At 46.7% G+C, this 27,481-nt stretch overlaps 1 protein-coding gene across 7 annotated transcripts in view; it reads left to right on the forward strand.

Annotated features, from left to right (window-relative positions):
* Window positions 1-27,481, forward strand: part of UBR4 (ubiquitin protein ligase E3 component n-recognin 4) — a 126,967-nt gene that overhangs the window by 76,173 nt on the left and 23,313 nt on the right. For all 7 annotated transcript variants that reach the window (XM_082448247.1, XM_082448248.1, XM_082448252.1 and 4 more), the window contains 26 exons: window positions 884-1,033; window positions 2,279-2,506; window positions 3,264-3,342; window positions 3,833-4,078; window positions 5,203-5,371; window positions 5,896-6,040; window positions 6,625-6,710; window positions 7,437-7,524; window positions 7,786-7,979; window positions 9,583-9,822; window positions 10,227-10,365; window positions 11,097-11,222; window positions 11,337-11,465; window positions 12,244-12,587; window positions 14,270-14,360; window positions 14,700-14,784; window positions 14,963-15,090; window positions 18,251-18,380; window positions 18,504-18,661; window positions 19,403-19,512; window positions 20,219-20,360; window positions 21,034-21,115; window positions 21,450-21,623; window positions 23,654-23,775; window positions 24,735-24,932; window positions 25,597-25,677. In XM_082448247.1, coding sequence (XP_082304373.1) covers window positions 884-1,033; window positions 2,279-2,506; window positions 3,264-3,342; window positions 3,833-4,078; window positions 5,203-5,371; window positions 5,896-6,040; window positions 6,625-6,710; window positions 7,437-7,524; window positions 7,786-7,979; window positions 9,583-9,822; window positions 10,227-10,365; window positions 11,097-11,222; window positions 11,337-11,465; window positions 12,244-12,587; window positions 14,270-14,360; window positions 14,700-14,784; window positions 14,963-15,090; window positions 18,251-18,380; window positions 18,504-18,661; window positions 19,403-19,512; window positions 20,219-20,360; window positions 21,034-21,115; window positions 21,450-21,623; window positions 23,654-23,775; window positions 24,735-24,932; window positions 25,597-25,677 — 3,864 coding nt within the window. The remainder of the gene's footprint in view (window positions 1-883; window positions 1,034-2,278; window positions 2,507-3,263; window positions 3,343-3,832; window positions 4,079-5,202; window positions 5,372-5,895; window positions 6,041-6,624; window positions 6,711-7,436; window positions 7,525-7,785; window positions 7,980-9,582; window positions 9,823-10,226; window positions 10,366-11,096; window positions 11,223-11,336; window positions 11,466-12,243; window positions 12,588-14,269; window positions 14,361-14,699; window positions 14,785-14,962; window positions 15,091-18,250; window positions 18,381-18,503; window positions 18,662-19,402; window positions 19,513-20,218; window positions 20,361-21,033; window positions 21,116-21,449; window positions 21,624-23,653; window positions 23,776-24,734; window positions 24,933-25,596; window positions 25,678-27,481) is intronic.

The following is a 27,481-nucleotide window of genomic DNA, read 5'->3' on the forward strand; positions in this document are numbered from 1 at the left end:
AATCTGTGCGTCTCTCCCAATGTACATGCTGTCCCTTCAGAAATTTTTTCCTCTCCTACATCCCTTCCTTCTCCTGTCTAGTTAATTCCTAGCCCTTCTTCAAGACCCAGCTCAAGTACTGGATCCTTCCCCAGCACACACTTTCCTGCTGTCTGAGTGAGATGGCCTTTCCCTGGGTCCCAGAGCACCCTGTGCACACATGTAGAGTCTTCCCCTCCAGACTATCAGCAAAGACCATATTTTATTTCTCTTCACACTCCCAGTGCTTGACATAGATCTGATAAACAACTGGTGATTGAATATGTGGGACACATGCCCCCAAACTCTCGCAGACTCTTCCTGGGGACCACACAGGCTGTAGCATAGCTGTTGTTTCCATTGTCCTCAATCTCTTGGTACCCCTGCCTCTGTGTGTGGGCCCAGGATCTCGACTGAGTTTAGTGATCTTTGACACCCCCTTGGTTACAGGAATATTTCTTGTTATCATGGAAAGCTTTGGTTCTAGGGAATGGAATACATCTCATAGAAAGTCAGAAATCCTTCTCCATTACTGTTTTTTCAACTTTTTCCTATTCTAATTTTTGTGTAAGCAGAGTAAAATCAATCCAGTGTCAAAAACCACAGTGAAATGTTAGAACTTTTAAGAGCAGTGAGATCTGCCTCCACAATAAGCTTTGCATGTAATGAAATTGCCCCCGGGAGCCTGGGGTCTTCCTGGATTTGTAAACTAAACTATCAGTCGGTGAAGTCTCCAGCTTTGAAAGGTGCCATTTACCATCTTCAACGTGAGGTACTCCTAGTGAGCAATAGACCAGCCTTTTTCCTAACTGTGGTCAGGGGAAATTGTCAATCACAGGTTCTTATACAAATGTTCTTCTCCCAGGGCCATGCTGCTGATGTGTTTGAGGCCTATACTCAGCTTCTCACAGAGATGGTCCTGAGGCTGCCATACCAAATCAAAAAGATCGCTGACACCAATTCTCGGATCCCACCTCCTGTCTTTGATCATTCGTGGTTTTACTTTCTCTCAGAGGTAAGTGAAGGTCCCAGTCGAGGAGAGGACACACCGGCTATGACTGCCTTTGTGGCTCTCTTGCATCCTAACCCTCATGTGGTATTTCCCCCAGCAGAGTCCCTCCCGCCATTTAGGTCTTGCCCCTCCAGAGTGTACTATGTGGTGAAACTGTGGAAGATGTGTATCAGAGCAAGCCATCCACTTTAGTTTTTGATTCTCTACACTTACCTTCCCCCACATGTGGTGATAATGGACAAGTTTAATAGTTTGGACTCTGCCTGGAAAACAGAAAGTATACTAGTTAAATGAACTGAGAGATTTTAATATAGAGAATTGGTTAAACAGCCACTGAAGAACCAAAAAGATAAAAAGGGAACGTTGCGGTAGCACAGGGCTAGTAACTGCCAGCAGCAGCTGCCAGCGGCCCCCTGAACGCAGAGGAGAGGCTGGCGGGTCTGAGGAGGGTCTGCTGCTGCCTGTACCTCAGGAGATCTGAAGGGTTGTGATGTGCTTGATTCTGGAAGTTCTAAAAGAAGCCGGTGAACAGGACCACCTGGACCTGGTTTGTCCTTGACTATTGAAGAGATGCTGGAGGCCGCTAGGGTGAAGGGCTGCTCCTAGGACGGCAGGCAGGTGGGAAGGAGCAAGTCCCTTCTCTCCCTCCTGCCTTTTGGTGTCCCTCCAGTGCTCCCCACTGGCAGAACCTAAGAGGAAACCAGCCGGCAAGGAACAGCGCAGTTAGCTTTAGTTCTGGACTGGACATCACAGAGCAGGGTATGGTGGGGTGGCTTTGGAGCCGAGAGAAAATAGCTGAATAACCTGCACAGCAAGCATGAGATTAACTCTGGGACGAAGAATGTTAGCAAACCTCAAATCGCCATTTCAAGTCATGTAGATGTAACAACGCAGCTTCTTCCCCACCTCTTTTACCTGAAAGAGAGATTCTGAATGTTTTTTTTCTTTACACGTCCATTCTGGGTGGGCTGGAGTGGAGACCAGCCTCCTATAGATTCCTAAGTACTCCACGAGCGGTAGCAGGAATGTTGCTACTTTTCCCTTTTTGACGTTTTTCTTTCTATGCCTTTCTTTCTCCTGGTCCTTGTAAGGAATACTAAAGTTCACCAGAGGCTAGTTTGACTGCAAGGAAGTAGCTTGGTTTGTGTTACCAGTTTTTAGTAATAGCTCATGAAAACTCAAGGCGCCGTGGCTGGTACAGATACAGTTCCAGAGTCATTGACTCTTTGTGTCGTTTCTCCCCTCAAGTACCTGATGATCCAGCAAACTCCATTTGTGCGCCGGCAAGTCCGCAAACTTCTGCTCTTCATCTGTGGGTCAAAGGAGAAATACCGCCAGCTCCGGGATTTGCACACCCTCGACTCCCATGTGCGTGGGATCAAGAAGCTGCTGGAGGAGCAGGGGATCTTCCTCCGGGCAAGTGTGGTCACAGCCAGCTCTGGCTCCGCCCTGCAGTATGACACGCTCATCAGCCTGGTACGGCCGGTGCTGGGGTGGTGTGGTAGGGCAGGGAGAGGCTGTGGGCGAGGCTCAGCCAAGTAGGTAAGAGGATGGAGCGGCACACACAGGGCTTTTCAGTATTTTGAGAACATCATGGCCAGGGTTGCGATCAGGGTAGATCCATGATACCCAACTGGGTGCTGTGCCACATGCAGTTGGCTTCAGGGTCTGCAATTGCCCCTCCCTGGTCCCACCCCCACATGGCAGTGGTTCCTCTGTTGTGAGGAGGGGTGGCTTGGGCTTTTTACCAGTGTCATTTGCTCATGTTGTGGACAGGATCAACCCGAGATTTGTGCACCTCTCTTTTTTGTCCCTGAATACTAAAGAAATGATGTATTATTGCCTAAGATCAGTTGTTTGACTTTGAGGAGTAAATTGAATATATTGCATAGGAACATCTAGAAAGAACATCTTCAGTGTTAAAGACTCCTAATCCAGTGTTCTTACTATTATGCTTTTAGCAAGAAAAAAATAAACTGAATTGTAGTGTCTTAGGTCATGACCTACCTTTCCTGCTGCATTATTGAGTGGTCTGAAGAATCCCTGAAAACAAAAGGGCTTTGTGTGGTGGGACGTTGAATATAGGAGGCTCAGTGTTTGGGATTTGGTCCCAGGTTCACCGGGGCACCGATCAACCTTGCACAGAGGGCCAGGGTTTGTAGTCCAAAGCTGAGGTGATGACCCCTCAAGACAGCAGGTGTGGGTCATTTCTGGTGATTGGTTTCCATTTCAGATGGAGCACCTGAAAGCCTGTGCAGAGATTGCTGCCCAGCGAACCATCAATTGGCAGAAATTCTGCATCAAAGATGACTGTAAGCAGTGCTTCTCCTTTTGGTTGCTGTTATTCATTCATTCCTTCAAGAACTGTTCATTGAAGCCCACTATATGCCAAGCGTTAAACTGGGTTCTAGAGATATAGCCATGAGCAAGATAGACAGAACTCTGCCCAGCAAAGAAGACAAGTAAAAACTTACAAGATTGCTCAGTGTCCATAGATAAAATGTGGGGTGCGGTGGGAGCACAAGGTAGGAGTATCTGACTTCCAGATTGTTGTGGTCAACTAAGGAGGAGAATCATCCTCTTCAAAAGAGTGGGGGCTGGGAGCCAGTCTCTGTATAGTTGTTGCAGTACTTGTCAGACATTTCCAAAGAGGGTGTAAATTCTGGGAACTTCCAGCAGAGAACCTGGACAACGGAGGTGGTGGGAGTAGGGCAGCCCTGGCGTCTGGAGCAGGTGCTCCCATTCTTGTGTGTGAGTCTCGCAGTTGTGTCAGAGCTGAGCCCCCGTCTCCTCTGCCTGCAGCTGTCCTGTACTTCCTCCTCCAAGTCAGCTTCCTGGTGGATGAGGGGGTGTCTCCGGTGCTGCTGCAGCTGCTCTCCTGTGCTCTGTGTGGCAGCAAAGTCCTTGCTGCACTGGCGGCCTCGGCAGGGCCCTCCAGTGCTTCCTCCTCCTCCGCCCCTGGGGCCACCGGTTCTGGACAAGCCACAACACAGTCAAAGTCATCCACGAAGAAGAGTAAGAAAGAAGAAAAGGAAAAGGAGAAAGAGGGTAAGGGTCACCTTCTTGTCTCAGTGACCAGGGTCATGTGTTCTAATCTCTCTGAGAGCACATGGTTCATTCTCTTCTTCTTCTTTTTTTTTTTTTTATTAATTTTTATTGGAGTGTAGTTGCTTTACAACGTTGTGTTAGTTTCTTGCTGTACTGCAAAGTGAATCAGTCATACGCATACATATATCCCCTCTTTTTTAGATTTCCTTCCCATTTAGTTCACCACAGAGCATTGAGTAGAGTTCCCTGTGCTATACAGTAGGTTCTCACTAGTTGTCTGTTTTATACATAGTAGTGTATACATGTCAGTCCCAATCTCCCAGTTTATCGCATTCCCCCCTTCCCCCCTTGGTAACCATAAGTTTGTCATTCTCTTCTTCTGAAAGGGTTTTCATCCTGATTTACAGGGACCTAAAACCCAAATGCCCTCTAGTGTCTACTCTTGGTCTCATTTTCAGTTATGTTGAAGGTGACACCTTAAAGAGTGCGACTTCCATACCTACTGTCTGTAACAGGAAAGGTCAGAGTGCACCAAACATTTTTACTAGACCCAAGTTTCTTTTTCTGTGAAATAATAACACTTGCTTCGTGGAGAGATTGTCAGTGTTAAATGAAACTATGCTTATAAATGTGCCTTGTAAACTGGTAAATGCTCTACAAATGGACGCTATAGTGAGCTTTAACTGAGTCCTTGCCATCAGAAAGGCAAAAGCTTTTTTCTGCGTTCCTGATTTTCATGGTCCTTGGAGGCCTGAGACAGGTGATTGGTGGAGAGCAGTGGAGGTTCACATTCCCCAATGAATTATTCAGATCCCTCTGTGCCGGTCTGTGGTAATGTTGACTGTTGTAGGTAGCAAACTTTTGAAAGGAAATTCCTTCTCCAGTGTGACTATCTTTGTCAGTGCCAGGCTTGTAGAGGTACTTTTTTTGGTAGGATTATTATATCTGGGGCTGACTTTTTGTCCCCCAGTAACCAACTGAAAGTTGTTTTCAAATCATAACCATTTTGGTGAAACATTAAAACATGGACAGAATTCCCTCTCTTTCCACCTGAGCACTGGCTGTAGGACCCTAGACCACTTGTTCCTACTTTTCAGCCCTTCAGTCCTGCTTTGATCTTGCAGGTGAGAGCTCAGGCAGCCAAGAGGACCAGCTGTGCACAGCTCTGGTGAACCAGCTGAACAAATTTGCAGATAAGGAGACCTTGGTCCAGTTTCTGCGTTGCTTCCTCTTAGAGTCCAATTCTTCCTCCGTGCGCTGGCAGGCCCACTGCCTGACACTGCATATCTACAGGTAGGATCCGGGGCTTAGTTTTAGCAGACTGTGTGGGTCTGGGACCAGAGTGGGTGATGTATCAACAGTTCTGTCTTGGCTCTATGTTACATACTCAAGGTTGTCCGTACTATCAGTATTTACACCAGTCTGAATCCTCTTGACTATTACAGATTTCTTCATTGAGTTATCTGCTTTTTGGCTATTAAACTGATGTCAGAAGCAAGAGATGATCTGTTTTCCACTAGGAAGGCTATGTTTAGAAGTTTGTAAGATGACCAGGCTTGACTCTTTAGGGTAACAAAGCTCAGTTTCTGCCATTGAGAGATGTCAGATGATGGGAATAAATCACCTCCTGAAGACAGGAAAGGATCATGCTACATCTGTTAAGGTTGATTGTCAAAAGAACAGTAGAGCCATTCAAACTTAACTCATAGTTGTGGGGAAATAGATTCATCTCCAAAACGGTACCTGGGCCTTGTTGATAAATAAAGGAACCTCAGGGTTTTCTGCTGCTTATAATATGAACTGTCATTTATCTACAGAAACTCTAGCAAATCTCAACAGGAGCTCCTGCTAGATCTGATGTGGTCTATATGGCCAGAACTCCCAGCCTACGGTCGTAAGGCTGCTCAGTTTGTGGACCTACTAGGATATTTCTCCTTGAAAACCCCACAAACAGAGAAGAAGGTAACAGACGATCTACGGTCGGAGAGGCTAACTTGCCACATTTTAACCTTTTTTATCTTGAGTTAAGAAACGTTATGATCAACCTACATGGGAGTACATATATGAAATCTCTTTTAAATATATATTAAGCACTCCCAGTATGTATGCCACCTAGATAATATACACTAGCAAATAAGTATAGTCTGAATTTGGCTTAGCCAATAGAAGTAGATAAAGTGGGGAAGAAAATGCAACTCATTAAAGTTGCTTGGGAAAGAAAGTGCTCCTCTGGGTTTCCTGGCAGTCCTGATCACATATCCAACGTGTTTTTGCAATTAGATAACCATTTCATGGCTTCTCCATAATAATAAAATTTCTCTTCCTCCACAAGGTATAAAAAGAGGGGCTGTCACTAAGATCGTAGAAACTACTAAAGAAGATAGAATCCTTTAAATGACTAGGAGTTAGGCTCAGCTTTGTTTGATTCTGAATGAGGGCTGCTACTTCTAGGGTGGTATCAGCTAGAAAGCAGAGGAAAAAAGTCTTTGCCAGTAAGACTTTCCCTTGGGCTTTAATTCTGGTCCTATATTGACTTCTGTTTTCAGTTGAAAGAATATTCACAGAAGGCTGTGGAGATTCTTCGTACTCAAAACCACATTCTTACCAACCATCCCAACTCCAACATTTACAAGTGAGTTTTGTTCTGCTTTCTTCCTATTTGAAGCTCGGTCAACAGTCCAGTTGCTATTTCTACATGGATTGGCTCTTATTTATGAATCAATACGCTCCTGTCTAGTTGGTCTTTGAATCCCTCCCTTGTAGTTGGGGCCTTGTGCATAGAAGGTGCTCAAAATGCAACTGCTGAATTAGGGTTTGGTAAGCAATGATTTAAGAAGGTCTCTAGTTTTCAGGGGTCTAAGTGTAAATCACATAAGGCAAGTTTACAGAAATGGCTGCATTAAAAAAAAAAAAAAAAACAACAACAACTTTGGAAGAGAGTGTTGGTTAAACGGTCAGTTTATTATTTCCCTGGTTTATTAGTGACTGTTCTTTTTTTTCCTCCAAACTTTATTGAGGTATAATTTACATACAACAAAATTTACACGGTACAAGTGTACAATTCAATGATTTTTAGTAAATTTAATTGTGACTCTTCTTTGAGTCAAATTTTAATGTAACATTTAGGATTCCTGTGACCTCAGAACAGCTCAGAAATAGGAAACGTCTAAGGTCACTCAGTTGAAATTCCCTTCCTGTGACTTAGCTCTGTTGGGATTTCTCACATTTCCTTGTGTTCTCACTAGAGTGAAGCTTGCCTTGGGGAATATTGAGCCATGGTTTTCTCATGGCTTCTTTGTGAAGCTCCATGCTTTCTAAAATGAAAATCTCCTTATGCTAAGACTGCTTTCTTCCTTAGCACCTTGTCTGGCCTAGTGGAGTTTGATGGCTATTACCTGGAGAGTGATCCCTGCCTGGTGTGTAATAATCCAGAAGTGCCATTTTGTGTAAGTGACATCTTTAACATGGACAGTCCTGAGGCTTACAGGGCCAGTGGGTTTCTTGTTTTTAGAGGTTGATTATTACTGTATAGGCATCCCTCTCCCAATGGTTGGTTGCAGTGGTATTAATCCTTACCTGCCCTGCTACCTTAAATAGAAACTTCATCCATGGATGAAGAGTGGGTTACGCTGATGAGTTTTGAAGAGGACAGGATGAGCCGTTAGCCTTGAACTAACACAGTGTTTTGTGTGTACTTTTGCATTTAGTATATCAAGCTGTCTTCCATTAAAGTGGACACGAGGTACACCACCACCCAGCAGGTTGTGAAGCTCATTGGCAGCCACACCATCAGCAAAGTGACGGTGAAAATTGGGGACCTGAAACGGACCAAGATGGTGCGGACTATCAACCTCTATTACAACAACCGAACTGTGCAGGCCATCGTGGAGCTGAAAAACAAGTACGGGCTTTTCAGACTTGGGGAGGGGCAGCAGGCTTACGAGGCTCAATACCAGTTGTTACCTTCGATTGCTGGAATCAGGTAAAGCAGCACATTCCTAGAGGCCTAGTATGTCCTCTTGCCTACTTAGGTCATGGCTGAGGGACACAGGTGAAACACCAGTTCTTAAGGATGCTGACGAAAACTATTTTGAAGTTATGTCCTGTGGAGCCCTCAGGGTCTAAGATCTTCAACAGCCTGAAGGGAAGCTGAGTGAGGGGGACTCTAGGCTTCTCATACCCATGTTAACTAGAGTGGTTCTATTTTTAGATAGACTATTCTATATGGAAAGTAGTTGTTTCTTGGATTAAGACACTGTTCTCTTGTTCACAGAGCAGGCAGTGTTTCTCCAGGAGGTTCTCTAGTTTGAAGTCCTTCCATTTCTGCATGGTGCATTCCCTCTACATATTGCTGATGTTGGATCTTTCTAGATTATCTCTCCCAACATCTGAATCAAGGCATGTTGTGTATGGGCCAAAGAGGACACTAGCATGGGTTATAGTGTCAACTTTTACAGAGACAGACCACTTGTTGTTGAAGACTTAAGCATTTTTTTGGGGCAGAGAATATAAGTAGTTGCTACTTGAATGTTTAGACCTACAGGGAGTGCTGCTTTGTGCATAGAATGGAAGTATTGGTATTACTCTAAAGGTAGCATAAAGCTAGCATGTACCACATGAACAAATGGCCACAGGAGCTCTGCTTAAAGGAAGTTTTATCTTTGTCCTTTGAAAAGCATAGTTAACACTGATGATCTGCAAGTAGAAGCTGCTCATTGGGATGACCCAGTCCCCTCTGGAGAAGGTGGATTTGATTTTCTGTTGTGTAGAGCCAGCGTAGCTGCTGGTAAAGACCTCAGACTCTGGAATGAGACTGTGGGTTCACATCCCTTGGAGAATTTACGTAGCCTCAGTTTCCTTAACTGTAAAATGGAGAGAAGTCCACTTTCAGGGTGTTATTTTAAGGATTAAATGTGTTAGTATATGTGAAGTGCTGAGAACAGAGCCTGACACATAAAAAGTGCTAAGTAAATATTAGCTCTAATTGTATTAATATAATTACCTCTAAATTATCCCATGCCTTTACTCTTTCTGACTCTACTTGGCACTTGGTCTGGATCCTGGTATGTCCCTCTGCCTCTCTAAAGCAACCTGAGTTTTATCCTTCCAAGGTAGTTGTCTTGATAGGAACTCATGGCAGTCGTCATCATGGTACCTCTTGGGATTACAGGCTTCAGTGTGGCATACTTTTGGAGTAATATCTTCCCTTGATGTGCATTCCCTTGTTTTTCTGGAGTATCAAAAATTATCATATATAATGTCTTAAAGCACCTGTATGTTATACCCTTTTTTTTTTAAGAGAGAAAGAATAGAGGAAACATATTTTTAAAATTAAGTTGCTTTTATTTGCCAGATTTCCTATCCTTAGAATAATGAATTAATGGCATTAGAAGAATAGGTAGGGACAGTCTTCTCTTCGTCTCATCAGACTGTCATTGCCGAGGGTCTTGTGAGAGGCTCTTAGGCCATCTGCCTGCCCCTCTGTCTGACACTGTCTCTCCTAGGCCAGCTCGCTGGCACAAAGCCAAGAAGGTTCAGCTGACCCCCGGGCAGACAGAGGTGAAGATTGACCTGCCTTTGCCAATAGTGGCTTCCAACCTGATGATTGAGTTTGCAGACTTCTATGAAAACTATCAGGCCTCCACGGAGACCCTGCAGTGCCCACGCTGTAGTGCCTCGGTCCCTGCCAACCCAGGGGTCTGCGGCAACTGTGGAGAGAACGTCTACCAGTGTCACAAATGCAGGTAAGCGAGTGGTTGTCACCCAGGCCAGGTACATTCCTTGTATTTTTCTGTAAGAGTCTCATTGTGCTCAATTTCATTGTGTAGTGCCCTCATAATAACTAGAGGATTATGGGTATGTAGAGCGCGGAGTTCAAGGATGGAAAAGGGAAAGAGTGGGGTGTGCGTGGGCGTGCGCGTGCACGTGAATTCACGTGACCATCCAGTGGTGGGTGGTGCTGGGGTCCCTAAGTTTGGTTCTGGGTCTCCCTTTCTTGTTACCTGGTTGCTTAAGTCATCCTCGCCTATTTGCTGCTGCCCCTCTGAGAGTCCCTGCAATAGTTTGCAGTGTATAGATGTGGCACGGTCCATCTCCTTTCCCTGCAGATCCTCTGCTGCCCCCTGACCCAATCACTGTGGTTTTTCAGATCCATCAACTATGATGAAAAGGACCCCTTCCTGTGCAATGCCTGTGGCTTCTGTAAATACGCTCGCTTCGACTTCATGCTCTATGCCAAGCCTTGCTGTGCAGTGGATCCCATTGAGAATGAAGAAGACCGGAAGAAGGTGAGGCCGCATCCGTCCGAGACTCAGGCAGGGCTTTGATCTGAGCTGTGGGTTGAGCTGATGTGGGGAACGTGCTTTCCCTTCTAGCTGAAGTCTTCTCAACTTGGCACTATTTTCAGGGCTCGGCTTTTGAGTGGCAACAAATAAGACAGATATATTGGAACACATGGTTTGTGTAGAATTTTGGAGACATGTTGTTAATGAAACTAGAATATCTCAAGGGACAAATGACAAGATTTGGAAAGGCAGATAGAACTTGGGTGACGTGCCCTGCATTTGTTCCACAGGCTGCTTCAAATTGCGGTTGCTGGCCTTCCCTCATTGTTGGCTTGTTCAGGGGCTCGTTCTCTGCCAGCATGATGTGGTGGGACTGGATGTGGGAGGACAGGGAAGAGGGGGGAGCTGTCAGGATAGTCACTAGCAGCAGCAGCCTGGCAAAGCAAAAGAACACCTGGCTTTGGAGTCAGAAGGATGAAAGTTCCAGTACCACCTGTGCTTTTTAATACTGTGTGACCTGGCATAAGTCACTGCTCTCAGCATTGTTCATTTATACATATATCGTATACGTTGTGTATTATTAAAAATAACATACCCGCCCCCACAGGATTATTGTGAGGAATGGAAATAACGTATGAAACACAGTACCTGACCTAGAGGTCCCTGACCGATCACTCAGGGAAAATCTTCATGCTGACGAGCCTTCACGCACGCCCCTGTCTCTTCCTGTCTAGGCTGTTTCCAACATCAACACACTTCTGGACAAAGCTGATCGAGTGTATCACCAGCTGATGGGACATCGGCCACAGCTGGAGAACCTGCTCTGCAAAGTGAACGAGGCAGCTCCTGAAAAGCCACAGGTAATCCAAAGCTGGAGGGACATTTGGAGAGGGTTCTGGATCAGAAGCAGAAAACTAGCCCCTGGGTGAGGCCATCTCATGGTGGAAGGCTGACAGCTTCCCTCTTGGTTGCAGGATGACTCGGGGACGGCTGGGGGAATCAGTTCCGCCTCAGCCAGTGTGAACCGGTACATCCTGCAGTTGGCGCAGGAGTACTGTGGAGACTGCAAGAACTCTTTCGATGAACTCTCCAAAATCATCCAGGTAGAGAAACGGGAGCAGCTGGAGAGTGTGTTTTGTCGTGTGTTATCGACGTTGTTGTCAAAGCAGTTCTTTGCTCTCCCCCAGAAGCTCAGCTCCGGGGGTGCCCTTGCCCAGCCGCACAGCTTCTCACCCACAGCGGTTTTGGGTGCTTGGTAGAGAGCTGAGTTCATTCCAGAAAACAGAATAACGGAGATTATTATAGATGTGTTTTTCTTGACCATTCACAGCCCACGTTTTAGTAGAGGGGTTAACTGGTTTTAAAAAAATTGGGTGCCAAGGTTTTGTTCCTGTTTTTTCTGATAGACGTGTTTGCAGGCTTGAAGGGTAGGGCACACCAACTCTAGTCAACCAGGGTGGGCCCTGCGGTGGATGGCGTGTTACAGACCCCACCCCCATCGGGGGAAGGCTGGCCGCAGACGAGAGGACCAGGGTCCTTGTCCCTTAAGTTGCTGGTGTGCCATCTTTGCTACACGTGCCTACGTTCCTGACGTTGTTCTTTGTGAGACAGTGTTACGTGGGAGTTAAGGGCATGGGCCTGCGATCAGAGGCTGAGTTCTAACTCTGCCACTTACCTTGGTCAAGCCAACCCCTCTAAGCTTGTTTCCTCCTCTATAAAATGGGGATAAAGTATCTAACTGGTAAGGTTATCAAGAGGGTTAAATTAGATAATGCATGTGAAGTGTTTTTTCAAACCAAAGCTGATTTCTAGTTAACTTCCTCTTTCTCTTTATTTTAATTGCTGATTTCTTTCTCCTTTGTCTTTTTTTTTTTTCCTTAGAAAGTTTTTGCTTCACGCAAAGAGTTGCTGGAATACGACCTGCAGCAGAGGGAAGCAGCCACCAAATCATCTAGGACCTCCGTGCAGCCCACCTTCACTGCCAGCCAGTACCGCGCCTTGTCCGTCCTGGGCTGTGGCCACACATCCTCCACCAAGTGCTACGGCTGTGCCTCTGCCGTCACAGAGCACTGTATCACCCTGCTCCGGGCCCTGGCCACCAACCCCGCCCTGAGGCACATCCTCGTCTCCCAGGGCCTCATCCGGGAACTCTTTGATTATAATCTTCGCAGAGGCTCTGCGGCCATGCGGGAGGAGGTCCGCCAGCTCATGTGCCTCCTGACCCGGTCAGAGCTTGTGCCATGGTGACGGGGGCCGGTCATGCCTGCTCGTGCTGGGGTGGAGGCGGCAGTGGTGCTGGGAGCACCAGAGGGTTCACGGAACCGTGCTTCTCCCTGCCAAACAGCTTCGCTAGCTTATAATAGAGAAAAAAACGGGAAGAGGTCCCAGCTATAGCTGAACAAACTTGGGGAGCATTTGAAGCCCAGGTTTCCGTGTAGATAGTATGTTCGTCTTTTATTTGGTTGGTACCAGTGGGGTTTCCTGAGGAAGCAGTTTCTGATTTTTGGTGAGGGAGGAGAAGGGTACAGCGGGGTACTTGGACTCAAAACACACAGAAGAAGACAGTTGGAGCAGTGGAGCCTAGGGATTAAGAGCTTGGATCTGGATCAGAAAGACCCAGTATCGGATATTTTGTACTATGTGCCTTGGACACATTTCTTAACTTCTCTGAGCCTAAGGTTTCCTTATCTGAGAAATACTGATAATGGCAAATATCTTAAAGGCTTGTGGTGAGGATAGACTAACATAATTCATTGCAAGTAATAAATCATATTTGTGGAGTACTTGGTCTGTGCCCATACAGTACCCATAGCTGGATTTAGATTATTTACTGAGTATGTTGCATAAGTTCTGGAACATGTTAGCTGGTTGGTAAGTATTACTTGCTGTATTATTTATTCACTCATCTAACAAATATTTACTGAGCATCTGCTGAATGCTAGGCACTGTTCTAAACTCTGAGGATACAGTGATAGATGAAACAAAGTCCCCGCACTCATTTAACTTACGTTCTAGAGGGGAGAAGGGCAGTAAACAGGTCATTACACACTACAGTGTCAGGAGATTAGATGTGAAGAGCGGTATAGCTGGGATGGCAACCCTGATTGCAGGTAGGGTTGCTGCGGAGGATAAAGTGGTCAAGGACGACCTCTGAGGGGTGATGCTTGAGCAAAGCCCTGTGTGAGGTGAGGGGGCAAGTCATGGAGATACCGAACGCGCGGGCTGCACACAGAGGAAATAGCAAGTGGCAGGAGGAGAGGCAGGGGTGTGCCCGGGGTGTGAGGGGCGGGGGCCACGAGGAGCGCTTGTGCATGGAGTGAAGGATACCAGTGGGGGAACAAAGGGGAGGGGATTTAGTGAGAGATCGCAGGGCCCGGATCCTATAGGGTCTTGTAGGTCATTATAAGGACTTGGATTTTATTCAGGACACGTTGGGAAGCAAGAAAGGGATGTGACACAATTCGTGGGGTTTTTTAATTATTAAAAGATACATTATTACAAAGGGACATAGATGGGAAATGTGGATGCCTTGTGGGAAATGAAGTGAGGGCAGTTGGCGAAGATGAGGAAAGAGTTGTGGCCAAGGCTGAGAGTGGACACCTGGATTCTGGAGACTGACACACCAGGCAGCGTCTGAGGACTGTGCAGCCTGGGGATGTGGACTGGGGAGAAAATCCCCCCTGTGTTAGTGCTGCTGTGTTCTCAGTCAGCGTCTCCTCCCAGGAAAGGCGGCTGGGGCGTGCCCTTTTTATTACACAGCAGGGTTTTGTGGGGCTAATGTGTCGTCTTGCCCCTGGGAAGGCTGGGTAGCCCTAGACATTGACTTCCTTTTCTCTGGGCTCCTTCAAGTGCAAAGGAGGGACAGAGCCAATGGTGAATAACAGGACTCCTTTCTCTGCTTCCCCAGCGACAATCCAGAGGCCACCCAGCAGATGAACGACCTGATTATTGGCAAAGTCTCCACAGCCCTGAAGGGCCACTGGGCCAATCCTGATCTGGTGAGCAGGCTGGCCATCCCCTCACTCTCTGCCTTCATTCCCTCGGCTTCCTCCCTGCCGGTCTTGTTTGCAGAGACGAGAGGGAGGGAGGGAGCGGCACATTTGCAGAGCTCATGTCCCACAAAGATTTTCCCAGGTCAGAGTCAACCTCAGAGAGAAGAGAAATGAATGGTTGGCTGTGTGGAGGGTCTCCATCTCTCCATTGTCTCTCTGATGGTCCATCTGTGACCAGATGTTCTAATGCTGAGTCCCTGGGTCTGAGCATGGACGTGAGCCCTAGTCCTGGGATTGACCCTGCAGACCCTCCTCTACTCATGTCTCTTCCTGTTGGCCTTCTAGGCAAGTAGCCTTCAGTATGAAATGCTGTTGCTGACAGACTCTATCTCGAAGGAGGACAGCTGCTGGGAGCTCCGCTTACGCTGTGGTGAGTTTGGGGGACATCTGGTTAGCAGTTTGCCAGAGAAAGGAGAGGAGGCTTCAGGGCGCAGTCCTAGGCACAGGGCGGGAGAGGGCAGGGGAAGCTGTGCTTGGGCAGCCTTGCCACGGCAGGCGTGATGTGTTCTGTGATCACGTGTGACTCTGCCTTTCCTTCCTCTGCCCAGCACTCAGCCTTTTCCTCATGGCCGTGAACATTAAGACTCCTGTGGTTGTTGAGAACATTACCCTCATGTGCCTGCGGATCTTGCAGAAGCTGATTAAACCACCTGCTCCCACCAGCAAGAAGAACAAGGTACGGGGCCAAGAGGGAGGGCGGGGCGCAGTCCCCGGCCAGCACCTGCCCTGCCTCTAAGGGCCTCTGCTCACCTGAACTCGCTCTCCCTGGGCGGCACCAATGCTTCTTTTGCGGCAGTTCAGCAGAGATGGGTTGGGGTTTTTGAGAAGGAAGGTTTCTCAGAGGGAACTCAAGAGAAAAGCAAACACAAAAATACAAACGCGTAGAACAAAGTGGTTAGCCGTGGAGGACTGCCTCTTTCTCCGGTCACGTCAGATGACTCCCAGCTCCCAGAGGACACAGTGTTCTTTCCTACCCCTGTGCCTTTGTACATGCAGTTTTGCACAGTGGTGGAAGTCCTGGGCTCTGAGGCAGACCTCTTGATTTCAAATCCCAGCTCTTGAATTCACTAGCACTGTGACTTGGGCACGTTATTTAATTTAGGTTGCTTGGTTACCCCATCTATAAAATGGGAATACAGTTTCTACCTGAAGTGTTGGGAAGAATAAATGACTTAATGCAGATCAAGTGCTCAGAGCAGTGTCTGGCCCATGTTAGTCCTTAATAAATGTTATTTGTAGCTGTATGGTGTCTCCTCTGCCTGGAATGCTCGCCTTCATTTTGTTAGCTGCTCCTTCAATTAACCAGTTCCCTGCTAGGCTGGCTATGAGCTCCTCGAATCCAGGGACTGTCTTACTAAGATGTTTTTATGTCCAGTGCAGAGCGTGGTATCTAGCATTATTATAGCCGCTCAGCAAATCATTGTTAAGTGAATGAATAAAGCCAAGTTTTTAATCCTAAAATGGCCTAGCCACAGATGAACTTGCTTACACCAGTTGAGAACATGCGGGCTGTAATTCTTTCCCTCGGCCATGCCTGAGGCCGTCGGTGCCTCCTATCCATCTTTGTAGTCCTTGGGCCATTCTCCTTCCTGCTCCATCCTAATGGAATCCCTTGGTGGGAAACGAAGTCTTCATTGCAGGATTCTGAGTGGTAAGCAGTAGGGAGGAAGCTGGGCAATGAACAGTTTACTCTGTTTCCCTTTCCTGGTCTGCCCGGACAGTCCTCAGAAAAGACCCCCCTTCCTTCCCTTTGATGAAGGTTTACTTCCCCTCAGAGCTAAGTCTCAGCAAATAAAAATTGGTTCTTGATTGAAAAGAGGAACCTCATCCCCATGTAACTGTCATTTTTCCCACAGTGTGAGGTAAAAGATTTCCACAGGGTTCTTACTCTCAGAGCACTGAAGCCTCACATTTTGCTTAGTTTTCGCCTAGAGAGAGCAGCAGTTCTCAAAGTTTGGCTCATAGATAGATCCCTGGGTGTTCCCAAGACTCCCAGGGAATCTGTGAGGTCAACATTATTTTCATAATTACCCTAAGATGTGATTTGCCCTCTTCACTGTTTTGTGGCATTTGTGCTGATGGTGCCAAGTCAGTGATGGTGAGGCCACTGGAGCCTTAGCACGAAGAGGCTGTGGGCCCAGCTCCACTCAGAGCCGCGCTCTTTCCTGCCGTGCACTTTCACTGTAGAGCGTGCTTGGTCAAGCATCGCAGGTTAATTTTAGTAAATCTTGACTCCTGAGTGCTAATCTTTTTTTTTTTAATGATTTTTAAAAATTTATTTATTTATAGCTGCGTTGGATCCTTGTTGCCGCACGCGGGTTTTCTCTAGTTGCGGAGAGCGGGGGCTACTCTTCGTTGCGGTGCGCGGGCTTCTCATTGCGGTGGCTTCTCTTGTTGCGGAGCATGGACTCTAGTCACGTGGGCTTCAGGAGTTGTGGCTCGTGGGCTCTAGAGCACAGGCTCAGTAGTTGTGGCGCCCGGGCTTTGTTGCTCTGCGGCATGTGGGATCTTCCCGGACCAGAGCTCGAACCTGTGTCCCCTGCATCGGCAGGCGGATTCTTAACCACTGCGCCACCAGGGAGGCCCAGCTAATCTTTTTAATATTCAGCAAGACAATGTGCGAGGCCCAGAGATAGTGCCCTGGCGCGCTGCAGCACAGCGGTTGTCCTGGGGAAAAGCACTTGTGTGACTGCGCTGCAAGCTGAACCAGCTGCTTTTTTCATGGACTCCCGTTAGTGCTTGAAAGGAGGGCTGATGGGCAAATTGTGGTTGTTCAGAATCGGGTGTTTGGTAGACATTTTCTTAAAAAGTGAATAAAGTGCGCTGGTCACTTAAAGAGGAATTGACATAACTCATTGAACCAGTATTTTCCAAATGACTCTTACATGTTACCGAATCAGTGAGAGTAAATGATGAATTTTAGTGGAATGGAATATGAAATGTTTATTGATTGGTTTCAGATTCCACATTCTAGACAGTCTTTAAGAACCTGTAATTTGTTAAATTTTGGTTTAGTATCAAAGAAAAAATCCGCAATTAATTGAAAAACCTATTAAAATATTCTTTTTTCCAACTAAATATCTGTGTGAGTACTTCAACTGACACAACATATCACAACAGTTTGAACTCAGAAGCAGGTTTAACAATCCAGCTGTCTTATTAAGGCAGTCTTTAAACAGTTTCAAAAATATAAAGCAGTGCAACTCCTTTCTCTAGATTATTTTTGTTTTGGAAAATATAAGAAATGTTATTTAGGTTGCCAGGTAATGGATTTATTCTTACTTTTAAATGAATTAATAAATATTTTAAGAATTGCTGAACCTTAATTTTTAATAGGTACATATTGATGGAGAGAGCTACCCACACAAGAACTCTTTGGAGTCAGTAATTTTCAAGAGTAATGGGGTCCTGAGGCCAAAAAGTTTGAGAACCCAGAGTCCTGGGGCTCTGCTGTGTAGGCTCCTTGGGATTAGTTATGGCTCTTTAAATTCTGGAGGCTGCTTAGTGACCCCTTGAAGATTTATGTTTGGGAAACTACAAATCAGCCTGGGGATAGGAATTAGTATATGTGGCTATAAGACTGTCTGCAGGAAACTGGTTACACTTATCCTGCACAGTCAAAATCAGTGACCCTAAGCTCAGCATGGAGATGCTACTGCTAAATTGGATCAAAATGCTTTAAAGCAACACATAAGGGGCATAAAAGATACGAAGGTTGATCCTTCTGGTCTTCTTGCCTTTGCATATGTCCCCTTGGGATGCCAGTGCTATTGTATTGCAGCTGTGGCTCAGATGTGCCCTCAAGCTCTCTCACCTTGTCCGCTTTCCTCCTGCAGGATGTTCCTGTCGAGGCCCTTACCACAGTTAAGCCATACTGCAATGAGATCCATGCCCAGGCTCAGCTCTGGCTCAAGAGAGACCCCAAGGCATCCTATGAAGCCTGGAAGAAGTGTCTTCCTATCAGAGGTGTGTCTGTCTCTTCAAGACTTGAGAAATCGGTCATTCCTACCCCATCCCAGCAGCCCCACAATCCCCCCTTTTCTGTCCCTTTCTTCTCCTTACCTCTCCCTGCACCCTTTTGCCTGCCAGGGATCGATGGCAACGGGAAGTCCCCCAGCAAATCAGAACTCCGCCATCTCTATTTGACTGAGAAGTACGTGTGGCGGTGGAAGCAGTTCCTGAGTCGTCGGGGAAAGAGGACCTCCCCCTTGGATCTCAAGCTGGGCCACAACAACTGGCTGCGGCAAGTGAGTGACCGTCCCCTGGGCCCCTCGCCCTGCTGCGCTGGCCTCAGATCCCGAGCAGGGTGTTTCTGCTCCTCCCCACTTGTCTGCTCTGCTTTCTCTTCTTTCTCTTTGTTATTCTTGCTTCCTTTCACATAGGTAGAGGTTCTCGGTTGCCGCCGCCAGCGTGGTGGACTGGCCGAAACAGAACTCTTTCCGCCTTCTCATCAAGCTCGTGATCTCTGCTCTCCCCCCTGACCACTGAACGGACCCGAGCCTCAGTGCCTGTCCTCCCCTTTCTCCTTCCACCTTTCATATCTTCTGCTGTCCTCTTCCTCTTTCCAGCTAATGTTCTTAAAGATTAAAGTAATTATATTTTAGAGAATTCATTTGTCCATTGGTTCATAACATAAATAACTGGTTTACATTAAATGTAAGTGTTCACTGTGTAGCTGTCCCCAAAATAGAATTGTAGATGTCTTTGCTAAGGAGAATACCTGCTTGTCTTTTTTCCTACTTCAGTCATCTTGGGTACATTCTCCAAAGTACTTGATGGAGAACATCTCCGTGAAGAAGGTGGCTCTTAGGCAGCCTCTTCACCAGTCTGCAGCAGTCTGATCTTGTGTTAGCTGGTGATTTTTACCTTTAACCTTTCCTAGAGAGGTACTCAGAGGACTTCCTCTGGATGGGTGGCAGTTGACTGTGCCCTGCGGGGCCTGGTGAGAGGCTGTTAGTTGAGCCAGGGCTTCTGTCCATACCCCGCAGGTGCTCTTTACTCCCGCGACGCAGGCTGCACGGCAGGCAGCCTGTACCATCGTGGAAGCTCTGGCCACCATTCCCAGCCGCAAGCAGCAGGTCCTCGACCTCCTCACCAGGTACCATTTGAGAGTGGGATGGGCAGGGTGGTTGGACTTCATCTCGAGCCCTTCCCGCTTTCCCAGGGGAATCCATAGATCAGGGCGACTGGAGGCGCACCTGTGCTCTATAACTATCTCATTCCTTGTAGAAGACCACAGAAACAAAAAAGTTCTAAAAAGCTGAATTGTAGTGGTAGTGGTAGTAGCGGTGGTGGTGGTGATAGAGCAGCAGAATTTCAGCAGCTAGTAATTTTTGAGATCTTATGAGCTTATAAATGCTTGGCATGCATTGCCTCATTTAATCCTTACCTGGGCTTAAAGTGGTTAATTAACTTGTCTACTGGAAGGCAAGATTTGAATCCAGGCAGTCTAATTCCAAAGCCCACATTATTGGCCACTAAACTCTGATAAACTTACCTTGTGAGTGACTCAATCACAACCATACTCATGCTGCCCCAATAACCGCCATTCATACTTTGGTGCTTTATTGTTCCAAACGTGTATAGTTTGTTGCACTGCATTCCCTGTTGTGTGCTCTTGAGCTTTCCCCAAGTGTGAGGAGTTCCCGAGTGGAGAGTTTGGGGCTTTCTCGCCCCACCCACTTCCTTCCGCGGAAGAGGGAGTGGAGGACAGCAGAGGCATGAAAGATGGAAGGGGCGAGGAGGGGCTGTTAGGCTGTTGCAGCTGTTTGAGTTCTCGCTCAGTGCCTGTCTCCCCACGGCAGTTACCTGGACGAGTTGAGCGTGGCCGGGGAGTGTGCCGCCGAGTACCTGGCGCTCTACCAGAAGCTCATCACTTCAGCTCACTGGAAAGTCTACCTGGCAGCTCGAGGAGTCCTGCCCTACGTGGGCAACCTCATCACCAAGGTACCTCCGTCTCACGCAGCCCAGCAGAGCCCCTTTCCCTAGCTCTGCTTTCATTGTTCTCTTTCTCTGCGTGAACTTTGTGGTGTTCTTTTATGCCAAGAAGAAACATTTGTTGAAAATGCAGGTGTATCTTGCCTTATTGCACTTTATAGGTGACTGTGGGTTTTTTATAAATTGAAGGTTTGTGGCAACGCTGCATCAAGTAAGACTATCAGCGCCATTTTTCCAACAACATTATTTTTTAATTAAGGTATATACATTGTGTTTTTAGACATATGCTATTGCACACTTACTAGATTACAGTCGAGTGTAGACATGAGTTTTATATTCATGGGAAAAAACAAACAAATTTGTGTGACTCGCTTTATTGCAATAATCGCTTTATTGCAGTGGTCTGGAACTGAACCTGCAGTATTTCCGAGGTCTGCTTGTGGTACTTCTGTGACTTCATTGTGTTCATCAAGAGGATATGCAGTCTGTTGGGGTCACTTAGACTGTTTTCCATTTTTAAGCAGTCTCTTAACGTCATTGCAATTGTCCTTGGCTTCTTGGAAAGGAGTTCTGCAAAGGTTCAGCTTGAGAGAGCATTAGAATAAAAAGACGGTGCTGCCAGTTCCTGGACCAGTGTCGCTGGCAGTGCTGTCACACTAACTGTGCTTATTGTCCTGTTTAGGAAATAGCCCGCTTGTTGGCCCTGGAGGAGGCCACCCTGAGCACTGATCTGCAGCAGGGCTATGCCCTCAAAAGTCTCACAGGTAGAGAGAGCCTCCCAGCCCTTCCTTTAGGGCACCCTGGGTATAGTTTGGGGACTGACCCTTAGTTCCTTGGGTGCTGTGGTTGACTCTCTTCTCTCTCATGTTGACCACACTGCACTTTTAAGGTCTGCGTTTTTCTCCTCAGGGATGGCTTTACGTCTTTGAGCATCTGTTGGCTACTGACCAGTTCACATCATTGAGCATGCCCCATGCCAGGCACAAAGATAGTGTTTCCCTGCTTTTGAGTTGCTCGTCATCTTTTGAGGATGAATTAAGCCTTCTTTGCTTAATTCTCATTCAGAACTCTTACAGCAACTTTTTCCTGTCCCCACAGGCCTTCTTTCCTCCTTCGTGGAGGTGGAATCCATCAAAAGGCACTTTAAAAGTCGCTTGGTGGGTACTGTGCTGAACGGATACCTGTGCTTGCGGAAGCTGGTGGTGCAGAGGACCAAGCTGATTGACGAGACCCAGGACATGCTGCTGGAGATGCTGGAGGACATGACCACAGGTAGCACCACCCAGCAGCCTACAGCCCGAGATTCCCATGTCCCTTCTGGCTCCACTTAGGTATACTGGTCTGATTTCCCCAACTTCCTCAGAGCCAGAGCAGGGGCAGCAAACATCTCCTCACATTCAAGGAAAGAAGGAGAAGAAATTTCCCTTGAGACTATTGGTTCTTGGGGTTGTAAAATTCCAGAGCTGGCCTCAGTCAGTTGGGACTTATTTTATATTGGCTGTGCCACGTAGCTTGCGGGATCTTAGTTCCCCGACCAGGGATCGAACCCTTGCCCCCCGCAGTGGAAGCGCAGAGTCCTAACCACTGCACCACCCGGGAGTTCCCAGTTTGGACTTTTTATATTGAGCTCATAGTGCAGGAAGAGGTCAAAAGTTCTCATGTTGGTGCCTTTCATTGGTTCTGGAAGATTCTCAGCCATCATCTCTTCAGTTGCCTCTGCTCTATTCGTTTTCCTTGTCCTTGTGGAGCTCCACTCTCACTCTGTCATCCCGATGTCTTCCTCTCTCTTTCATAATGTCCATCTCATTGTATCTTTATGCTGATTTTGGATAATGTCTTCCATCCTATACCGTGTCATTCAGTTCATTAATTTTTTTTTCACTCTGTTATCTTTTTAATCTACCCATTGAATTCTTGCAGTTCTGTATAGATTTTATAGTCTAGATTTTTACTGACATTTCCTACTCCTTTTATAATCTTTCAGCGTAGCAAACTTATTTCTGTGTCTGATGATTCTAAAATTTGAAGTATTTATTGATCTAATTCTGTTGTTTGTTTTTCTGGCTCTTGCTTATGGTGCCTTAAATCTTTTTGCATTTTGTGATTTTTTTGACGGTGAGCTCGTGTTTTGAGGGTTTATCTGTGGAAATTCTTCAGGACCCAAGTCAAAGGTGGGTTTTTCCAGAGAAGATTTGTAACCGCTTCTATGAGGCATCTCAGGGTACAGCCACCCCAGGGCCGCCTTCAACCAAGTTCTGACCTTAGATTTTTCAGACCTCCTAGATAGTTTGAGCCACAAACCCCTGTGAGGGACAGCTTGTTATGAGTTCTCAGAGGAGATTTTTTTTCCCCCTCTACTCAGTGCCGCATTTTGAGGGAAGACAATGTCCTTTCATTGATTTGCTTGGGGGAAAGGGAGAGTTATTTTTAGTTGACCCTTATACCAAAGATGTAGCTCTTTTGGGGTACCAGATTTACATGTATGTGTGTAGTGGGGTGGTTCCTGCCAGATTCTCCACCTTGGCAGATTTGGGGCTTTGTATCCAGCTCTCAGGTCCTGGCAGGTTATGGAAATGAAAGCTCATGGCAAAAATTCGCCTCAGTGCTTTGCTAACCTCCCTGGGTTCCCGATTTTTCTTAATTTCAGGGGCTGTGGTTTTCTTTGCTAGTGTGGCAGTTCACTGATACCTTTTTATTCAGTATTTTAAATTGTTTTTAAGTGGAGGAGTGGAAAGTAGGTCAGGGGACATAGTCTGCTGTATTGCCAGACATGGAGGTCGTTCTGGTGCCACTTTCAGCTGTCTTGCTGAGCTGGTTTCTGACCTTGTCAACTGGACCCTTTTCAAGAGCGTTGTTACAGTACTTGCATTTATGACTTGAAGTTTATCTCTTTCATTTATAGAGGGCAATCTACTTAACCTTTTAGAATGAAACTGAAAACTATAACTTCTTTTTGATTTGACTGGAATACAGTTAGGATCATTATTTGACATTTTTGGGTACCTCTTTTGGGCAAGAGGATGCAAGGTTCTAATTCCCAGAGGGAGCAAGACGTGTGCACAGCTAACTGTGATGGTCTGTGTTGACTTGGGTATTAAGGCTTTCAAATGGAATGTGGTCTGAGTATAAGAATCAGTCAGCTTCATGTTTCCAGTTGAAATACTGATATTGCCACATAGGACATTTAAAGACTTGCTAGGCAGAAAGAATCTGTCAGTGACGGAACTTCATTTAAAGTCTCATCTTAGTTTCCGTGTGTGAAGCTCTTTCCTAACTGACTCGGCCCCACTGATTTCTGGTAGGTACCGAATCGGAAACCAAGGCTTTCATGGCCGTGTGCATTGAGACAGCCAAGCGCTACAATCTGGATGACTACCGGACTCCTGTCTTCATCTTTGAGAGGCTCTGCAGCATCATCTATCCTGTAAGCATAAGCAGGGGTGCTTCCCGTGGCTCTCGGGGTGTCAGCATGAGCCATTTCTCCATGAAGCAGCTTGGTGATTCATTATAGTCATGGGTAATCTTACCAGCGGTGGCCCGTTCAGGCAGTGTTTTAGGAAGTGCCACACGTAAAACAGAAGCAACCCCGTGATATTCCCGTTCCACCTGGGGGGAAATCTAAAGACCTTCCTTGGTCTCATTTTCTAGATTCAAAGTCAAAATCAATCTTTCTTTTTGAGCTAGGTCTAACCTCCCATTGCCCAAATCCTGGTATTAATCCAATATGCTGTGAAAGAAGCAACACTGAGCTAGGGCGTAAGGAAATTTTCACCCTCTTCCATCTTTCCCTGCCCACGTTTTGTGCACGCATGGATGCCTGTGTATTTGTTTCTGTAGCCTGAACTATATAGAAGCATGGTATGATCCAAAGATCCCCTCCTGTTACTGAGGAAGAATGAAGAACACCGGCATCGTCAGTTAATGATGAGAGATCAGTGGGGTTGGGCGTGCCTGAATATTGTATAATATAGAGAAGACCCTTTCCTTGACTGGAGGGTCACCAGGGACAAAGTCATCTGGCCCCAGATTGGTTGGCATCACATGAGACGAGCAGGAGGAGAGCCCTGTCTCCCCTCGTGTCACTAACCCAGCTTTCATGGGTCACTCCTCATCTGCTTATTTTGTTAGGCTTTCCCTTCTAATCTCCCCTTAAGTTTCAGAGAAGATGCTTGATATTTAAGGCTATTTGGATTTTTTGAATCACCTCTGAGCTTCTTATCCTTTATGTCTTTAAATGTGTAAGGGGCTGGATGAGTTTGGTGTGTTTTCCTCAGAGTGTCCGTGAGCAAGGTAGCGTGGTCTAAATCAAAAAAGGTCTTTGCCATCCCTCTGCATGTATATTTATGCCATCCCTTCCGCTGCTTCCTTCTCTCTGTCCTTTAGGAGGAGAATGAAGTCACTGAGTTCTTTGTGACCCTGGAGAAGGATCCCCAACAAGAAGACTTCTTACAGGGCAGGATGCCTGGGAACCCGTACAGCAGCAATGAGCCAGGCATTGGGCCACTCATGAGGGATATAAAGAACAAGATTTGCCAGGACTGTGACCTGGTGGCTCTCCTGGAGGATGATAGTGGAATGGAGGTAACAAGCACAGGACACCACTGTCATGGTTAGGGTTCCTTTCCCTCAGGAGCTGATTAACACTGGGCCTCTGTAAATGCAGGCTAAGGATCTCCACCTACCTACCCCACCTGGTGTTCAGGGTAATTACCTGTAAAGGGCTCTGCCCACTGCCTGGCATGTGGTAAGCAAATGGTTGGTGACTGTTGCTTGTCATGGCGCAGGCTTTTATTGTTCTTGTTGCTGTGGCAGAAGCTTCCCAGGGATTCCAAATTAAGCTCCCTAAATACTGGCACTTTAGCCCCTGTGCAGATTTCTGGCCCTGTATCTGGTACCTTCTGGCAGACAACACTAGGGTCTGGCGTTATCGTATACATGGTGAAAAGCATGTTGGTGAAATAGAGAAAATTGTCTTCTTTGGTGCTGAGCTGAAATGGATTCAGGATAGGAGAAGGTCCTCAGCATTTTTTTAACCTGGAGTCCATGGTTTGGGTTAAAGCTGTTTGTAACCCCTGAACTTGTGCACAAAATTCTGTTTGTTGCGCACACATGTGCATTTTTTAGAGAGGGAGAGTCGATAGGTCCCTGTCGCACAGACATTATGCCATAAAGCGCCCTTTGATCTTGAAATTTACTTGCCTTACAATTATTTCCAAATAACAGCCTCATTTTCTTTTCTGTTCAGCTTCTAGTGAACAATAAAATCATTAGTTTGGACCTTCCTGTGGCCGAGGTTTACAAGAAGGTCTGGTGTACCACGAATGAGGTATGTGCTTGTTTTCTTGCTTGGAGGTGTGGTTTGACTTGCAGGCTTGTGCTAGGAAGAGCCGTTGTTCATCGTCACTTGCCCAGCTGGTAGCAGCATGTAAGGACCTTTACTTCCCCTGTCGGTGTTGGTGTGGAGAAAACCGGTCACCTTGTCCTCCTTGTGAGGCAGCTTACTGGTGAGGGGAGAGGAGCTTCAGGAGGGGTGAGCGTTTCCTGGCCGTGCAGCCGGGCCGGGCAAAGTCTGAGGAAGCCCGGTGATGGGGAGGGCTGTCAAGAGTGGACACCTCTTGGGGCTTCCCTGGTGGCGCAGTGGTTGAGAATCTGCCTGCCAATGCAGGGGACACGGGTTCGAGCCCTGGTCTGGGAAGATCCCACATGCCGCGGAGCAACTGGGCCCGTGAGCCACAATTACTGAGCCTGCGCGTCTGGAGTCTGTGCTCCGCAACAAGAGAGGCCGCGATGGTGAGAGGCCCGCGCAGCGCGATGAAGAGTGGTCCCCACTTGCCACAACTAGAGAAAGCCCTCGCACAGAAACGAAGACTCAACACAGTCATAAATAAATAAATAAATAAATAAAAGAACGTGAATTTCTAAAAGAAAAAAAAAAAAAGAGTGGACACCTCTTGACTGAGATTAATCTCAACTATTATGGGCTTGCTCACTTTTCAGAACATTTTCCAGTACTGTGTCAAGGAGCATAGTTTTTATTTTACTAGTTGGGAAATTGAGACTCAAAAGGCAGTTGTTCTGAAGGAGTGGAAAAGGGAAATGAAGGAAGCATGGCGCTGTGGTCCTTTTGGCCACCTCAGTACCATTTGTCCGCTTATAAAAGTCAGATATCCCACTTCCCCCCTCCCTCCTCTTTTATTAATCTCTCTCCTCTGTTCCTTCCTTTCCGATCTCACTGTCTCCTTCCTCTCCATTTCTTTCTCTCCTTCCCTTTCTTCTCTCTGTTAGGGGGATTTTTAATAAATGAATCAACTAAGTAATTGAATTACAGCAAACCTAGTGTACCAGTGAAGCACAGTGAACTTTTCTATACTTAGTCCCAAATATTTCTGTAGGGTTTAAGAAACTGAACTGGTAGTGTACTATTAGTACATTTTGGCCTTCAATTTGTTACATATTTTTGCTCCCTTCTTTTTTGTTCTCCCACTGTGCTGGGAATCCTGGTCAGTGTGTGTTGTTGGTCTACTGCCAGTTGGGTAGATACGGCACTGTTGGCAGAGGGACACACAGAAGACTCCTCCTTCCACTGCATCTTGTCACTGACATTTTAGCATCAAAACAACCATACAGATTTAATCCCTGATGCACCTAAAACATTAAGACCAAGCTTCTCTGGGCGCCCTTGTAAATGGTGGTATGGAACCCAAAGAATATACATTGTCAGCCTCCCCTTTTGAACCAGGAGGCAAGAAGTTGGGGATCACTTGTCCCTCCCATTAATGTGCTTAATCCACCAAGGGGTTCTTCTGGCAAAGTCCAGAGTTTGTGGCACCTTTTTATCCGGGCCTTCATCAGCTTCCCTTTTTACTTTATCCCCCATTTCCCTGATAAGCAGCCCATCTCTTCAGCTACAGACAAGGGTCTGTTTTCTGTGTCTCTCTCTTTCTGTCCATGGTCTAAGGCTGTCCCCTCTCTTAGTTCCCACTGGGCTTCCACAGCTGGAAATGCTCTGGGACCTGGCCTGACAGGTTCTCTCCCTCCAGGGTTTCGTCTCCTGAAGCTGAGCATGGCTTAGAGGCAGGCAGCTTGAATTAGTATGGTACCTGCTCTCCCACTTAATTTGCTAGAATGTG

This window comes from Balaenoptera physalus, assembly GCF_965194825.1.
Source record: "Balaenoptera physalus genome assembly, chromosome: 1".
NCBI classification, from domain to species: Eukaryota; Metazoa; Chordata; class Mammalia; order Artiodactyla; family Balaenopteridae; genus Balaenoptera; species Balaenoptera physalus.